We start from the raw sequence: 19,005 nt of genomic DNA on the forward strand, positions 1-19,005 counted from the left end.
GTCGTGAATAATGGAGGCATTGCACGTGGACTCTCCATCAACCACGTCTGAGAGGAAGACAGATGTTAGGAAGAGGGAGAACATCTCAGAAGCCTTAGAGTAGAAGTCTTATCTATAAGAACAGATCTAGCAGACATGGAGAATTTGTGAAACAAGGATGGCATTTTTGTAGGAGGTAGGGTGGGCGGAGATACACAGTTCAGATATCTTTGGGAGTCAGTGGATTTATAGAAGGTATAATTTGCGAGTTTGTCTCCTGAAATGGAGACCAAGAGATCCAGAACAGGACAAGAAATGTTGGAGACAGTCCAGGGGAATTTGAGGGCAGGATGGAAGCTGCATCAGTACTGCAGGTAACACTGATGCAGTCATTGATGGAGCAGAGAAAGAATTGGGGCTGCACAGAATAGGGAGGGGAGGGGAATCAGCTTGGACTAAGAAGCATTCCATGTAGCCAACCACAGCTGGAGTCCATGGCTACTCCTTTGATCTGCAGAAAGTTTTAGAAATCAACTGTTGACTTCCTGCAATCCCTTTAACACACCGCAGTCCCAGTTCCTCCAGGGCTCCGGTTCCTGCACTACCTGTAACAGGCCTGGTTCATTGAGTCCTTTCAACACACAGCACGTGTGTTGGTTACCACAATTCCTTTAACACCCTGGCTCCTGACCTCCCTTTAATGCACTGGTGGCCTGGTTCCTGTGCTCCTTTTAACACACCAGGTCCTTGATTCCTGCTTTCAGTATAATGCATTGGGATGCGGTGCTTATGCTCCATTTAACATTGTTTTCTGTGCTCCTTTTAACACACTGGGTCCCCGGGTGCTCAATTTAACACATCAGGTCCTCGGTTTCTGTACTCCATTTGATACACGGGACCATAGTTCCTGTACTCCATTTGACACACGAGATCCGAGTTCCCATGCTACTTTTAACACACCAGGACCCTGATTCCTATGCTCCTTTTAAAACACTGGGGCCCTGGTTCCTGTGTTCAATTTAACACACTGAGTCCCAGTTTCCTGTACTCCATATTAACACACCAGGACCCCAGTTCCTGTTTTGCGTTTAACACACTTAGTCCCTGTTCTTGGGTTTCCTTTAATACAGAAGGACAATGTTCCCGTGCACCCATTCATATGGAGCCCCAAATCTCTTGTTCCCTTTCGAACATCAGAGCCCTATTTGCTGTGCTCCCTTAAAACCAGGTGTTCCCAACGTTTTTCGTCCCGTTTACCCCAGGCAACTTTAATAGCACATAATAATGTTATTTCACTTATTTATGAACAACTAATGATGAACAGATACCGGTATACCAGAACCAAACACAGTCAGTCAATGAGAACAAATATGTACAAATCCAGAATCAAGACATTTACCCCCTGGGTAGGCGAAATTTACCCCAGGTTGGGAACCCTTGCTTGAAACCATTTATAATTCCAGTCCCATTATTGTGACTGACTGTTAATCGTCTGCTCATTACAAGGTAAAAATTGAGAGGAATAATAAGCATTAGCGTTTCCAGTGAGGTCCCAATCCTTGGTTTTCCAGCCTGTTCCCCATAACCTTTCATTCCACTACATTCCAATGGTTGAATGTTCTCCTGGCTTTTGTTCCATTGCAGGGAAAGGATGCCAAGGAAAGTTAAAGATAGCAATGGATGAGAGGCAAAGGCTTATAATGTTGCCAACAAGAGCAGAACGCCTGAGGATTTCACAACCTAGCAAAGGAGCACAAAAATATTAGTGAAGAAAGGGAAAGAGTAGGAAAATGGAGAAAAGCTTAACAGCAGGGTTATTGGATATTCCCTCGATATGTGACAAGGCAAAGGTTAGCTAAAGTTAAGCGAGTCCCCCACAGACTGAGACTGGAGAAATTATAATGGGGAATAGGAAATTGGCACAGAAATTAGTAAGATTAAACGAGAACTTACCAGTTTGAAGTTTGATCTGTATTTTATGAGGAGTTACGATGAGGGATTACGTGAAGAAGCCCGTCCCAGGACGCGTAGCGGCATACTTCAAAGCAGCGGTGTGGAATCACAGAAAGACACAAGTATTTGAAGTAACATAGTAAAGAACAAAGAGACATCCATTATCAGTTTGATCCATGTAATGAGGGTGGGAGCGGAGGGCACGTAATCCCTCATCGTAACTCCTCATAAAATACAGATCAAACTTCAAACTGGTAAGTTCTCGTTTAATCTTACTATTTTACTTCGGAGTCACGTGAGTGATTCCGTGAAGATTTCAAAGCTCTGTGATTTCAAACCGTGTAACAGTTTTACTACACTCACTGCCGAAGTCTTTGAGGGAGGAAGTGTGTATCGTAACCAACCAATGATTCTGTTATAGAAAACCCAATGGTATTTTACAATAGACACTGAAGAAATTTAATGCTCCCTTTGGCTAATCTGAATATTTGCAGATTGGAATCTTTCCTGCAAATGAAAAACAGGTTTTGTCAACAGTTTATAATAAATTATTTCTCTCTGAACGTTTTACCCCCACTATTCTGCTGGAGCCAGGATGTGGTTTATAGGTACGTCCATTCCTTTGCCGTTGACGTGGAAGCTTCTCCTGTGGGATGACAACTTTGACATGTTAGTTTTATCCCAAGAGCTTTAACCTGCTTGAGCCATTTCAAAAAAGGCTTGTTACCCGACCACAAGGTTTTTTGTAACCAACCCACAAGGCTTTTCATCTCCCTCGCATAATTAGGTTGTGTCTATGTAAGGTAAAAAAGGGTCTTGGTACATTACCGTGTTCTCTGGCGGGTAAGCCCGGATTTTATGACTGGATAAAGTATTCCTGGTCTGGTTTGACCATTCCCTGGACAAATGATAGAGATCTGTTCTGAAGCTGTGAGCATGGTGTCCAGTTGAAATAGGAGTAGTGACTGGACCCTCTGTGCTGCTCCATGTGCCTTTAACATATGTTTTAGTGCATAGAAGGTTCAGGTTTTGGACTCTGGCTGGTGGGATCCCCTGAAGTGTGGTTAACCACTGTGACATCCCATATATAGGTGTACATTGTCTAGGGGTTTAGAGTTTTAATACCCTTCATTACCACCAGCCAGTGACCCCATGGCCTGTTGTCCTGTAGCTGTTTTGAAAAAGAACAGGCAGGGCAATTCTAGCTGTGTTGATGGCACTGTAGCCGAATCCTTCATCATGATGAAGGTTCTCCAGGAATTCCAGTTCGTAGTACCTGATTCGGATGAGTAGGTTTTCCCCTTTATCCTTGCAGTACTTCTCTTGATGCTGGACAAGTGTTGTAGTCCAGTGGATGTTCAAAAGGATGCTGACATGGTGTCGATTATTCAGTATAACAATCCCAGTCCCAGAGGTTTGCGCAGAATCTGCAGCTCAGGAGCTTATTTCTCATGGCACAGTAGATTTGTGCCCGGCTCCGATATTAATAATTCTGGGTACTGGAAAACACCATCCAAGTTCCAACAACCATATCATGGCGTGAAGTGAAACAAGGTCTGCGTAAGTCCGTCAGGTACTATCAAATACCTGAAGCAGAATCCTTTTGTACTGTGCGTTGTTCTCGATTGGTGAGGCAGAACGGAAAAAATACATAAAATTAATTTCACCAATGCTGCGTGAACGCATTTGTCTATCAATATTATAAATACATTCTTGAATGACAACATGACCTATAGGCCAGAAAAGTTAATATATATAGCTGACGATCTTTCTGCTGGAACTATCTGTCCCAGAGAAATGTTTTAATGAGGATTCCACTGGCCCAGGGTCTGGTTTCCCCCCGCGACATACATAGGACATCCCCAAACACCTGGTGATATAGCGTTAATGCAAATAATCGATATCAGTTTCACATTCCATTTTAATTATCATTGTCAGTGTACAGTACAGCGACAATGAAAATGCATTAATATCTGTTGCATCATATAGCTTGATAGTTTTGTTAAACTTTATATGAAAACATCTAATTGATGTTGTCCTTACTTTTATGTGACCTGGTGTCTGTCACCTTATTTTGCTTACCAGGCAGGTAAGTTGTTGATAGTCCAATACCTCTATGGATATACCATTGCCAAATTGTTTTGACCAACTTGTCATATGATACCGACTTTATGCTGCCATATGGTTAATATAGGCCACCTCCATAGTGTAGTCTTATTTATACCCATACATGCAAGTGCTTAAACTCATAATTTTCACCCGAGCCCCAGTATAAGTGGTAACCCCACCACTGTCTTTCTGATATTATTTCAGTGGGTAACTTCATGAGATGCTCAATGACAACCTATATGTTGATTTTGATACTAACATCTGAATCATGTAGACAGAAAATGGTACCATTTTCCCCCAATTACTCTGTTATTTGTCGAGTAGTTGGTAGTTTGACCATTAATTTGTTCTTTGTTTGTGCCAATTCAACTATGTTGTCTCTTGGCAACATTAAAGTTACGTGGACTGAATTAATATGAAAGCCAAGATAGTCCAAGAAAGCGCTCTATTTGCTGGTAGGAACCAGACCCACCTACCTCCATGGTTATTGGCGGGGTTGTGTTTTTTCTTTTTGAGTGTTCTTCCCTGTCGATGTGCTGGCGATGTTGGGGGGAGGCGCATTTTCCAGGGGGTCCGCTGCAGGCCCTGACCTAAAAAGGTTTCTGGGGATAGTGCGGCCCCAAGCTTTGACCAGTCGCATATTCGGGACGCCGACTGGTAGATACAGTGGTGTGCTGCCGCCTGGGTGGAATGAAGAGCTTTGGTATGTTCGCTGCCGGTGGTGCCCTCATGAGGCTAAAGGTCTTAGACGCCTCCTCCATCTCTTTGAGCTGTTTGTTCAAGTCCTTCCCAAATAAAAAATGAGTCGGTCTCTACTGATGGAGTTTTGCATAATCCTGCAAATTTAGGATTGAGGGCCGGCCTGATGTTGTCTCTTCTCAGGTTATTCAGCTCATATTGTGTCGTGCACATGAGTGCCAGGACATCCTGTTGGTGAGATGTCATCTACGGTCTCGACACCCCGCGCATAGGCTGTTATAGCCGCCGTGAGGAGGCGAAGAATGCGCTGGAGTTTGACCTCCTGTGTCCGAATCGGTCGCCCCACGTTGCCCCATATTTGAGGATTGAGGCTCTTGACCTTGAGAGCCTCACAATTATCCGGGGCTGTGTGCTCCTCAAGCACTTGGGCGAGCACCTTCTCCTGCAGTGGGTTGTTGGAGAGATGGTTTATGCTGGCAGCCATCCTTGGCTCCAGTGTTGCTCCAACCCGTGGGGTAGCGACGAATCGGCTTACGACCCCCAGCAGCTCTTCCTGCACACCCTGCTCTCTTTCGGCTCCTTCCGCCTGCCCCATACTCAGACCAGCCTGCCCCTGGTCACCGATGCTAACCTCCCATTCCTGGTCCGAGGTCGCAAAGGGAGGTGCCGGACTCAGCACCATGGAGGGGGCGCCTGTCCTGTCTGTCCGAGAGCGCTGCTGCTCTTGGTAGACCATCCCCTCCAATAGCTGCTGGATGCAGCTTAGGCGGCTGTCTCTCCCCCGCTTTGGGGTGGACATTTCCCCTCCCTCCGACGAATCGGAGACGACCGGCCGTTTGGCTTCCTAGCCCCTTTCCCAGTCCGCCGTGTAGGCTCTGGCGAGACAGGCTCTGGCGAGACTGGCTTGGCTCGGTCTCAGGGATAGCGAAAACCGCTCTACGAGCGACGCCGCCGCTGGTTGCTGCCCCGCTGGTAGAGTTGGAGCGGGGCAGTTCCTCTTTGCGAGTTCTGCGTTGTGTTCCTGAACTCTGTAATAAAACACAACTGCAAACTCACCTTTCCAATGCCCAAGAGTCGTTCCTGCAGCTCAGGCAGCTGTCTCTCCCCCTCCTGGGTGGAGAGACTTCCCAGTCCAATGTCGTTCCACTGCCGGGTTTTCCACACATCCAGCCCGCTCCCTTTTGCCGTTGACGTGGTCAGGGCTAGCGGGCTGGCTCGGTCCCGATGTCGGGTTTGCGGACCGCCCGCTAAGCGGTCCTACCGCCTGTTGCTGCCCTGACTCTCTCTTGAGCGGGCAGGTGCAGCATATTTCCCCCCTCAGCCCCCAGCTGATGCTGGCGGGCTTGGTGCAGAGTCGGGAGCGGGCCGCTGATTAGCGGACCTCGCTCTCCCTGTACTCGGGCTGCTGCTCACCTGCACTCGGGCTGCAGCGTACTCCACGCCAGCTCTGCACAGTGGGTTCCCCTAACGGCTCCGCAAATGTCGGAAGCCTCCTCCCGCCCGCCTGCCTGCCTGCCTCACCTGGACAGTGCGTGGAGAGCGAGCGAGGACTAAGGGGAACCCCCAACAGAGCGCTAGCGCCGTCTTCCAGCTGTCAACTGTAGCCCCTGGGGAGATTTTCTCGGCACCGGCACAGGTCCCATTCATGGTCCGCCGGCGCTCTGTCTCCCTGGTAGCATCTTTCCTCCCCTCCCTCGAACGGGAAACTCCTGCCAGAGTCCAAGGGGGCCGCTTGCACGTCCCTGCGGGAAAAACCAAGCAGACGCAAAGGGGCTGTAAAAGGAAAAGGTAAGTACTTACCTAAACTTAGATTCTCTCTCGTTTTCTTCGGGAGCCCTGACTCCCGGCTGCCGCTTTGCATGCCGAAAACGTAATGCCGCTACGCGTCCTGGGACGGGCTTCTTCACGGAATCACTCACGTGACTCCGAAGTAAAATAAGCAAATATTTTGTATTGGTCCTCATCACAACACAGAAATCATGAGCAGGAGTAGCTATTCATGTCTTAGAGCCTGCTCCACTTTCAACATGATGGTGGCTGATCATCCATCTCAATAGAATTTTCTTCCTCCTTATACACAACATGTCTTTTGTGTATGGAGATCTCCTTAAATATATTCAGCAACTCAGCTTCTACCACACTTTTGTAGCCGAAAGATTACACAGGTTCACCACCACTGAGTGAAGAATTTCTCATTGCAGCCCTAAATATCTAATCCCATAGACAGAGACTGATTGTAGGCTCTCCCTGCCATGGGGAAACATCCTTCCAATAGAGTCATACTCTCTCTGAATTTTGTACGTTTCAGTGCAATCCCCTCCCAGTTTTAACGGCAGTGAATGTAAGCCTAGTTGATCCAGTGAATCTTTATACAACAATTCTGTCTTCACCGGAATCACTCTGGTGAACCTTCACTGTACTTCACTGAACAGAGCCTCTTGCCCAAAGTAGGTGAATCGAGGACCAGAGGACATGGGCTTAAAGCGAAGGGGAAAATATTTAATAGAAATCTGAAGGCTTACCTTTTTACACAGGTGGTGGGTGTACGGAACAAGCTGCCAGACGAGGTTGTTCAAGTGTCAAGAGTGTTTTATTGGCATATGTCCCAGATAGAACAATGAAATTCTTACTTGCAGTTCCTACTTGCAGCAGCACAACAGAATATGTAAACATAGTACCCTGTAAACTATATAATAAAGAAGAGAGAAAAAAAGGTAGTTGCACAGGGACTAGCTCAACAGTTGGACAGGAACAGGGATAGGACAGGTTTGGAGGGATGTGGACCAAACATAGGCAGATGGGGACCAGTGAAGCTGGGACATGTTGAAGGTATCCCACGCCAGGGGGCCACAGAGTGGCACGGGTGGGGGACTGTTTGGTGAAATTTGAAAAATGTAAAAAAATTGTACTGAAAAAAAAAACTTGTATAGTCTCCGAAAATGTCGGATGAATTTTGTTTGTTTGAATGGTTCAGGAATTGTATATATTTATCAATGAATAAAGTCTATTTTGAAATTAAAAAAAAAAAAAAAAAATGTTGGCTGGTGTGGGCAAGTTGGGCCGAAGGGCCTGTTTCACTCTATGACACGTATGACTCCCTCGTGGTAAGTTGTCCTTTCACAGGTATAGAGTCTGTCATGCACAAAATACGCAAGGTGCGATTTCACCAAGGCCAGGGGTAACTGTAGCAGAATGATTGGACAAAGGATTTGTAGTTCTTTGTATGTTAGTCAAATCAACTCTTTAAATTTATAATGTGTGCATGCCTACATTAATTTAACTTATTTCTCAATCAAAATAAAACCATCTTTGAAATGTATTTATCTAAGTATTATAACTAAATATATGTCCTTTATTGATCATTGATAGTGTTAGTTTTATTCTGACTTTACGTCGGTCTTTATCCTTACTGCAGCTCAAGTCCGTTCACTTGGAGCAATGAGCATAAATCATCAGTAAGGGCTTAAATATGTGCTGTGGATGGTTGTTATCCTGCTGCTCTATACATTCTGACAATTAAACATCCCCCTCTGTGTTGCACACAGCCCCTGTGCATTACACACTCCTCCTATTTGTTATGTACTCCCAGCATGTGTTCACCATAATGAAGGCCATGGAGGCCAAGCTGCTGAATATATTTAAAGACGAGGCGATAGGTTTCTATGCACAAAGGGTACAGCAGAAATAGGGTGCAGAGATCGGTGATTTGCCACCATAACGGTGAATAATGGAACAGACTCAAAGACGAGTGGCCAATGCTTGTAAATATTTCCTTAAATTCTGCAGCATTCATGTTTAAACTCTCGGTTTTTCTTTAAAGTTGTCAAGGAAATATTGACATCCATCAGAGAAATAGGCGCTTTAACCTATCCTGTCTGGACCGATCATCAAGTATTTAACAGTAGTAATTATTATTTCTACTTAGCCCTTAGCCTTCTATGCCATTGTGTTTGAAGTGCTTGTCCAGTTACTTCTTGAACAGTCCCTGCTTCCATCACCCCCTCAGGCAGGGCATTTCTGACTTCAGCCAGCTCTGAGTGGAACATTTTTCTTCAAATTCCCTCTAAGTTCCATCCCTTTCTGTAAATAATTACTCATAGAAGCCTTTGTTCAGGAAAATTGTTTCTCACAAAATCTCCCTATCTATGCCCCTCATAATTTTGAATATCTCTATCAGGACCCCCTCAGCATTCCATTCTCCAAGGGAAACAATCTCAGCTTTATCCATGTGTAGGAAGGAACTGCAGATGCTGGTTTACACTGAAGATAGACTCAAAGTGCTGGAGTAACTCAGCGGATCAGGCAGCACCTCTGGAGAAAAAAGAAAAGGTGACATTTCAGGTCGAGATCCTTCGTCAGATGCTGCCTGATCTGCTGAGGTACTCATGTATTTGTGTCTATCTTCAGCTTTATTCATTCTCTTTTGTTTCTGGAACTAACTAATATGAAGTAAATCCAGAATGGAAACACAGCCTGTCCTAAAGAGAAAGGTGCTAGTTCCCATTATTCAAACTAAATCCTATTTTCTACAGTTCATAAGTGATAGGAGCAGAATTAGGCCATTTGGCCCATCAGGTCTACTCCACCATTTAATAATGGTTGCTCTATCTTTCCCTCTCAACCCAATTCTCTTCTCCCCATAACCCCTGACACTCATACTAATTAAGAATCTATCAATCTCCACCTTAAAAATATCAATTGACAGCCTCCACAGCCTCTGTGGCAATGAATTCCACAGATTCCCCACCCTCTGACTAAAGAAATTCCTCCTCATCTCCTTCCTAATGTTCCGTCCTTTTATTCTGAAGCTATGGCCTCTGGTCCTAGACTCTCCCACTAATGGAAACATCCACTCCACATCCACTCTATCCAGGCCTTTGACTATTCACTAAGTTTCAATGAGGTGTCCCCTCATCCTTCTAAACTCGAGTGAATACAGCCCTAATGCCATCAAATGCTGATCATATATTAACCCAATCATTCTCATAAACTTCCTCTTGACCCTCTCCAACACTAGTACATCCTTCCTCAGATATGGGGGCCAAAACTGCTCACAATACTCCAAACGTGGTCTGATCAGTGCCTTATAAAGCCTCAGCATTACATCCCTGTTTTTATATTCTAGTCCCCTCAAAATAAATTTGTCTTTGTTACTACCAATTCATTGCAGTTGCCTTCGTTACTACCAATTCGACTTGCAAATTAACATTTTGGGAATCCTGCACTAGCACTCCCAGGTCCCTTTGCACCTCCGATTTCAAAGGCTTTCTGAAAATCGAGGTAAACAACATCCACTGAATCTCCTTTGTCTGTCCTGCTACTTACTCCTCGAAGAACTCCAACAGGTTCGTCAGGCAAGATCTCCCTTTCCCAAAACCATGCTGATTTTGGCCTATTTTATCATAAGCTTCTAAGTACTCAGAAACCTCATCCTCTCTAATGGACTCTAAAATCTTACCAACCACTGGTCAGGTTTACCATAGTTTCCACTCTTCTGCTTCGCTCCCTTCTTGAGCAACAGAGTAACAACATTTTACAGCAAATCCTTTTACAGAAAATCCATTTTACAGCAATCCCCTCTCCTTCTGAATCGAAAAATCCAGGGCAAAACTCCAGGGTTAACAGAGACCACCTGCAAATTCAGAAATGTAGTTGCAAAAAGTGAGTTTTCTTCAAAATATTTGGTATTTCATTAGCTTATTTAAGAAAAAGAAGTAATTAATGAATAGAACCTAGCTCAATCTGCCCGGTTCATGGCATGATCATTGCATCCAGCACCCGAATAGCAAAATAAATTCATAATCAATCACATAGTTGTCCCTTTGCACAGATTCACATTTGAAGAATTCCATTTTATTCACGTGTAGGTGGTGTCAATGGCAAAATAATAGTTGTGTAGTTGGCCTCTGTGCTTAGCTTGGTTTCATTATTTAACAAGGGATGCAAATTAAGCAAACTTGCGTAAAGCAATAAAGATCATCAAGAGAAGGGATTTATTCAGAGACTCATGCTGAAAATATATTGTTCAAAGGATGATTATGACATGTGAAGGAACTTTTGGTTGGAAGATCATTGAACATCATCTTGACCTCAGTCATTTACAATTGTCACTAAAACTTTGAATTTTTGGTAGTGTCTTTACTAAAAGGTGTTTGATGTTATTTTTACACCTAGGTATTCAGGAGGCAATTGTCATTTGCCTCAATAAACAGACGAGAGAGAGGGCAGATGAAAGTTTGTGCAGCATCTTGGTTCGCCCCCCACGGCTGCTTAAAGTTTGCAGGCTGGGTCCCTGCCCTTCCAGGTAACTCCACCATCATTATAGTGTATGTATTTTATTCACAATTATCGCAAATGCAAATGGTTCCTGTTCTGGGTAGTTATTCTGTCCAGCTAATGTCAGCCTTGAATTCATTGTAACTTTGTTGCATGATGTTGGACCACACATAGAATATAAAAAAGAGATGTATTACTGAGGCTTTATGAGGTTAAGGTCAGATCGCATTTGAAGTACTGTGAGCAGCTTTGGGCCCCATATCTGAGGAAGGATGCACTGGTGTTGGAGAGGGTCCAGAGGAGGTTTATGAGAATGATCCTGGGGATGATTGGCCTAACGTATGATGTGCGTTTGACGGCACTGGGCCTGTACTCGCTGGAGTTTAGAAGGATGAGGGGACACCTCATTGAAACTTACTGAATAGTGAAAGGCCTGGATATAGTGGATGTGGAGAGGATGTTTCCACCTTTGGGAGAACGTCAAACCAGAGAGCGTACCTTCAGAATAAAAGGACGTACCTTTAGAAAGAAGATGAGGAGGAATTTCTTTAGCCAGAGGCTGATGAATCTGTGGAATTTATTGCCACAGACGACTGTGGAGACCAAGTGATTGGGTATTTTGTACGGTGGAGATTGATGGATACTTGATTGGTGAACAGTGTCAAGCGTTACGGGGAGCATGGAGAATGGCATTGAGAGGGAAAGAAAGATCAGCCATGATTGACTGGCAGAGTAAGACATGATGGGCCGAATGTCCTACTTCTCCTCCTATGACTTATGAACGTACCTGAGATATAAGCTAAGGTTTCTGCTTTGTAAACACAACTAATGAAAGTAGAAAGTGTACAGATCTGGGCTTCAGTTCAGGTTGCGCTTCAGGGCACTCATCCAGGCTCACAGCTGAAGTGTGGATATGTATGTGGAAGAGAGGGTAAGTGAGGTGAATCTGTACCTTTAGTCATGGAGTGTAATTGTGTTTGTCCTTGTCATGGTTGCTCTTGAAACCCTCCATGAAATCACTACATAGTGACTCTTGGGAATGCATTATTCTCCTTTATAACTCCACTGACATCAGTCTGAAGAAGGGCCTCGACACAAAATGTCACCCATTCCTTCTCTCCAGAGATGCTGCCTGTCCCGCTGAGTTATTCCTGCATTTTGTGTCTGTCATTCTCCTTTATAACTCTTAAAATTAATGATTCATTCAGGCTCATTTAGTATTAGATTCAAAATACGTCACTTTATTGTCTACAAGACAGAACAACTGCATTGATGGGTAAAATTAACATTGAAAAAAGTTATTTTGAAGAAAATTTCTCCGATTTTAGAACCATTCTTTCAATTGTATTGAATGTGTGCAGCTGTCCAGCCTGTGATCATTCCCAGTGAGTCAAATTTTACAATGTGTCTGCTACATTACTTCTGGCAGTCATATTCTCTTATCCAGTGTGATTCAACAGCACATGGACAGAGCTGTCTCTGCATCCCATTATTATTCTGTGCAACACTTGCCTGTGTTGGAACCATGACAGTTTGGAGCAGTATTGGTAAAAACTTTGTTTTGTGCTTGGTTCTTTAGTTCTCCATCCAAAATCATTATCCAGCTGATTATAGTGGCAAGACTCTTTCAATTATATTCTTTTTTTGATGGTTTGTTTTGCTTTTTGCAAATAGAGCAATCTGAAACCAGAGATATTGTTAATTAACACATTCCTGCCTCAAGATCACATCAGTGATGCTCACAATTATAGATGTATGAAACTGACAACATTTATTGTTTCAAATATGATTCATTTTTAAGGTTTGCTTGTGCTCATTTGGGTTGGATTTATCATGAGTTTATAAAGAAAGCAGGACAGAAAGATTTTTGAATAGGAATGTGGATATGCCATGCATGGAGGGATAAGGATTTATTGCAAGTAGATAAGCATTGGTCTTGACATTATGTTCAGCAAAGATGGAGTGGGCCGAAAGGCCTATTGCTGTGCTGTACTGTTCTGTGTTCTGTATTGGCCTCCACAACCTTATGTGGTGAATTCTACAGATTCAACGTTCCTGAGTGAGGAAATTTCTCCTCACCCCAATCCCAAATGTCTTAACCCATTCCTTCTCCCTTCCAACCCAATCTCCCTTTTTAGACAGTAACGTTATATTTGCGATTTTCCAATCCTCTGGAACCATTCCTGACACTAATGATTCTTGGAATATCACTACTATTGTACTTTGCTATCTAAACATGTCAGATGTACCATACACAGATACAGTCAATTCTAACCCAAGTACAATACATAGACCAAAGGGGAAGACACAATGTGGTTTTATATTTACAGGTAGAAAAGAGATTTGAAAGCATGGAGCAATTGTATTGGATGGTAGTAGATCATTTTTTAGAGCTTGCAAAATCATCATGGTCCAGCACCATCATGGTGTCATCATGGCCCTATGTAATTGTAGTAAGATATGATTATTTCTATATTCAAAAGCTATATGCAATGATGATGCACTTGAACACTTGAACTTGAACTTGAACGAACAAAATACCATTTGCCTCCTTAGCTGGCTGTCTTACCTTTTAGGTTTCCATGACTGGTCAACAAAGATATGCAGGCCAGTTTATACATCAACATTTCCCAATCTGTCATCATTAAAATAAAACTATTTTCTTCTGTTTTTGAACTGAAATGGATAACTTCACATTAATCCACATTAAGCTGGATCAGCCAGGCATTTGCCCACTTGTTTGTTCAAATTAATTTGAAGCTTCAATGCATCCTCCTCACAGCTCATAGACCCACTCAGCTTTGTGCCATTGGCAAATTTAGAAACATTACATACAGTTCCTTCATCGAGATCATTGATATTTACATTGAGTAACTGGGATCCCAGCACTGATCTCTGTTATACTTCATTGATCACTCCAGGTCACTCAGTTAAAGATCCTTCTCTGCCGAGTTGTGCGGCATGTTTGCGCAGCAGTAGAATTGCTGCCTTACATCGTTTGCAGCGCCAGAGACCCGGGTTCAATCTCAACTACAGGCATTGTCTGTATGGAGTTTGTACGTTCTCCCCGGGACCATATGGGTTTTCTCAGAAACCTTTGGTTTCGTCCCACACTCCAAAGATGTGCAGGTTTGTAGGTCAATTGGTTTGGTATAAATGTAACCTGTCCCTAGTGTGTGTAGGATAGTGTTAATATGCGGGGATCGCTGGTCGGTGCGGACTCGGTGAGCAAAAGGGCCTGTTTCCATGCTGTAACTCTAAACTAAACTAGTTTCTCTTTCCTGCTTGTTATCAATTTTCAATTCCATACCTAATGTCCTACATTAATTTTGGAACTTTACTGAAAGCCTTCTTTAAATTCAAAACACCACATCCACTGTTTCTACCTTATCTTTTTTTGTTGGTTACATCCTTAAAAATCACCAATAGTCCTGTCAAGCAATTCCCCTTTCCTAAATTCCCATTCATTTTGCTTAACCTCATTGATAATTTCAAAAACATGTCTTCTTATCACTTTCTTAAAATAGTTTCTTATATTTGGCTAACAGCTAATGTAGGCTAATTTGACTGTAATTCCCTGTTTTCTCTGTCCCTCCTTTTTGAAATAATGGGATAACATTTTCCACCCTCCAACATACAAGAGCCTTTCTGCTGAAGAAAAAGTAATGTGAACATTGAAATTTAAAACTTGTTGACCCTCATTTCCCTTTTCGGATCCATTAAAGTTTGAAGGATTAAAATAAGAACAGAAAATGCTGCAACTATTCAGCGTGCCTGGTAACATATGAGTAGAGATAAATGTAATAATTGACTCTCCTCATAAGTTCTGGCCTCAAATGTTAACTCTGTTTCCTTCTCCACAAACTCGGTTTTCCACCATGTTCTGTTTTCATATCACATTTCCGGTTTCTGCAGTTTTTACCTTTGGAAAGTTCACTAACAACTCTGCAATGGTTATTAAGCTTTCACTGACTTTTACAGGTTCACATGGAGACTGTTCAGCCCATCAGACCTGTGTCAGATTTCCAATCAATATTCCATCTTTGCTGTCACCACGGTGTTGCATAAAGCGCTATTGTTGTATTATTACAAATGCAAAATCATGAATAGAAATTAGACTTTCTGCTGCTGTGTATTCTAGGCACTATTGTAAGAATCATAAAAAGGGTAGTAAGACTAAGTTGTAGAAACTCCCGAGGTCCCTGGTAGCAAATTATTTTTTTTAAATGGTGGCTATGAAGGAAATGTAGATCAGAGAACGTTTATATTTTGCAACCGCAATTTAACAAATAATTGACCTTAATATCAATGCTGAATTGTGGAAATTTTTAATTTCCCTTGGGGAAAATGGATGTTGTGATCCTCAACATCTTTCAACTGGAACAAACCTCTGCATTTCTGTATTTCTAGCTCTCAACACAGGAAAATGAGTGAACCAAAGTGACATTTATCTTGAATTGACATTGTGGGAAGACTTTGGTTCAATGCTGGCAAAGTCTGTCTCTGTTTGTCTAGCCTTTCTGTCAATCTATCATCAAATACAATCCATGTAGTCAGAGCATGCAGCTAAAAGATTAATGTTTCCAAATCCTGTGAAAAAATATTATTCATAAATATCTGGGGAATGAGGTACGGCATTAATCCTAACAAAGCCCTCATTATTCCAAAGAGGACCCATGGTTTGGTTTAAGATTCTGGCTGAAATGCGATAAAGAAGAAAGAAACAGACATCAAAAAAAATTCAATGCGGTAATACCAATGGGGCAATTTACACGCTTCATTGGCCGGGACCATTAGTTCACGAAGTCTCTTTGTCCATTTTCTCTGACTGAAACTGAAAGAGTCGTTTTGTTCTACAAGCAAGCTAACACATGGCAGATTGTCACTGATAGTATCCTAGATTACTTTTTACACAAAAAGATATAAAAATGCCAACTATTAATTTGAGGAAAAATCCAAAGTAGAAATCAAAACACAGCCTTTTGAAACACTTGAATGCCTGTGTTCTTTCAAGTCTGGAGGAATAAGAGGAGACAATATTGAGATTTCAAACTTCTTACAAGAGTCTACAAGTTGGATGCTGAGGTAAAAGATCAGGTGTGAATTGAAAGGATGCAGAGAAGGCCATATCCTGCTCTTAAGTCTGAGAATAATTGAAGTTCTGATAGGTTACCATCTATTAATTTCAAACTCAAGGAATGAAGCAATAATCAGCCAATCATGCAGCATCTGTGTGAAACGTCAAGATTTCAGACCAATGACTTACAAAAGATTTCGGAAGTTAGATATCAAACATACTTTAAATTGTGAAGAAGGCTGGATGTTGTGGCATGAGGAAAGGGAATCCCCTCGATCAGGTAGGAACTCCGAAAAACGTAACGATACATGTTTCTGCTTTTATTTCAGATTTCCAGATCCCTTTAAGCTATTTGAGCAGGTAACATTCACGATAACCTTTCTGAGAAAAAATGATGAACGCCCTGGACTGTGTCACTCTCTTGCCCCATTTTTTCTCTAAATTTCTTCCTCATAGAAATTCCCTTCCTAATTTTGGCAGTCCCCCTCCCGGTCTCCCTCTCTTGGCCTCACACGTAACGTCCCAAAGCCTCACTTCAACTTATGTTTTCCCACCCTCCTTCCTGTGCTCCCCCACACTCCCTCCCCTCAGTTGGACTCACTCCCTCTGCAGCCCTTCACATACTCCCTCCTGCAGTCTCCCTCTCCCAAATCTCTTGCTCTCTCCCTCCGGCACTGTCCCTCACACCCCCTGCAGTGTAACTTGATCACCCTCCTTCCCTCCTTCCTGTAATCTCCTTTGATCTCCCTTCTTCCTGCACTCTTCCTCACTCCCTCCATCCTACATCCTTCCTCCCTCCTGCAGTCTCCATTACCCGCCCCCCTCTTGCCGTCCCCATCAATCTCCCTCCCGTTCTCCTTCCTGCAGTCTCCCTCGATCTCCCTCCTTCCTGCAGTCTCCCTCGATCTCCCTCCATCCTGCAGTCTCCATTGATTTCCCTCCCTCCTCTACCTCCCTTGGTTTCTCTCCCTCCCCAATCTCCCTCACTGCCCCAGTCTCACATTCCTCCCCAGTCTAACTCAATTTCCCTCTTTACTGCAGACCCCCTCTCTCCTGAAGTCTCTTTCCCACAGTCTATCTCCTCCCCCTCAGATTGAAACATATGAGATTTTCTGTGGTTTTGACACGATGGATATGGAGAGAATGCTTCCACGTGGGAGAATCGGGAAATAGAGTTCAATATTTTGTTGTGGTGGGTCATCCATTTAAGGCAGAGATGAGACGATTTGTTTTCTCTCGTCGGGTTGTGAGTCTTTGTCTTCTCTTCCTCAAAGTTTGGTGGAAGTAGATTGAGATCTTCAATATTGATGGCCTTGGCTCCTTGGTTGGCACAGACATTGTGGGCCGAAAGGCCTGTTCTTGTGCTGTACTGTTTTATGTTATTATGTTTAAAGCCACAATCCCAGGAACCAGTCTGGTAATTCTATGATACACACCTTTCCTTGGATAGTGATTCCAGACCTGTATGTAAAATTCTAGATGTGGACTCAACAAGCCCTGCGTGATTGCAGTAAGTCATCTCTACTCTTGTGCTCAAACCTCCTTGCAATAAAAGCCAACAGACCATTTGCTTTCCTAACTGCGGTACCTCTGTGTTAACTTTCAATGAGTTATGTACAAGGGGACATGCCGACACCTCTGACTACCAACACCTTTCAATCCCTCACCATTTAAAAGCTGAATTCTATTATCATTCTCTCATCTGACCTAATCTGTCAAATTGAGTTAAATGTTGATCTATGTTTAACTGTAACCTCATACTGAAACATAAAACTCTAATTTTGATTACCCGTCACCCCAAGGCTGAGGAGAAACTCTACTCAATGACAAATAGAGATTAATTCCATTCCTTCATCTGTCAATTGTCACATTCTGGCCCATTAATGGCCAATCATTAATACAAATCAAATCATAGTCTCATTAAGGTTTAAAACTCCAAAATATGACATTGACTGTGAAAGGTTATCTTTAAACAGGAAATAGTCTTGACATGTTTACACAGCTGTAGGAACTTAGGCCATCAAAAGATCCATTTCTAAACCCCATTCGTGAATTTTCAAGGGTTATCTCCTCAAAGAACAAAATAGGCAGTGAAAATTAAACAAAAAAACTGCAGATGCTGAAAAACGGACTTAAAAAGAGCTGGAAGTGTTCAATGGGTCAGGCTCCATCTGTGGCAATTGAAAGTGAGTTAAGGTACTGTCCCACTATGCGAGGTAATTCAAGAGTTCTCCCTAGTTTAAAAGAAAATCAGACTCTTGGTAAGTACACAGAATGTACTTACCAGGAACGTCTGAGCTCGGGACGTCTCTCAGCGACTCGTAACGCTAACTAACGGCAGGTACCCGGGAAACGCGGTAAACTCGTGAAGATTTTTCAACATTGTGAAAATTTTCCACGAGAGCCCCAAGCACCCACGAATGGCCGTTACCGTAATTCTCCGAGTTCGAATCAGTGGAAACTGGGAAGAACTCTTGAATTACCTCGTGCAGTGGGAAAGGGGCTTTAACCTTCAGGGCAAAGACAGAACTGGGAAGGAGATAAAAGAAGCTGCTGGGATGTTGAAGGAGGGGCAATATCTGTGATGCGTAAAACTAGGGTGAGCATGAGGCCAAACAGTAAAGAAGGTTATCTGGTCACTGAGGGAATAGGAGCAGTTAGAGAATAAGATCATAGGCAAAATAATTGTTGCAAAGTGCAGAGCAAGTACATCATGCCCGGATCAAGCTGGGCATTTCTTCCACTCCCAGAGGAACTAAAAGATGGGAAAAAGGAAAAAAAACAAACTCACAAAATCAACGATGAATAACTGATGTAGTCAGAGATCACGTTACGAAGATTGGAAATCTGAGAGAAGTAAAAACTAAAAAGTGTGCAATTAACCTAAAGGGGCTGTCCCACTTGGGCGACCT

General features: G+C 43.1%; 1 protein-coding gene across 1 annotated transcript in view; it reads left to right on the top strand.

Moving 5' to 3' along the window:
- Positions 1–19,005, top strand: part of LOC129695430 (ADAMTS-like protein 1) — a 368,144-nt gene that overhangs the window by 345,154 nt on the left and 3,985 nt on the right. Inside the window, exon 16 of the mRNA XM_055632373.1 lies at positions 10,915–11,044. Coding sequence (XP_055488348.1) covers positions 10,915–11,044 — 130 coding nt within the window. The remainder of the gene's footprint in view (positions 1–10,914; positions 11,045–19,005) is intronic.

The sequence above is a fragment of the Leucoraja erinacea genome, chromosome 3 (genome assembly GCF_028641065.1).
Source record: "Leucoraja erinacea ecotype New England chromosome 3, Leri_hhj_1, whole genome shotgun sequence".
Classification (NCBI taxonomy): Eukaryota; Metazoa; Chordata; class Chondrichthyes; order Rajiformes; family Rajidae; genus Leucoraja; species Leucoraja erinaceus.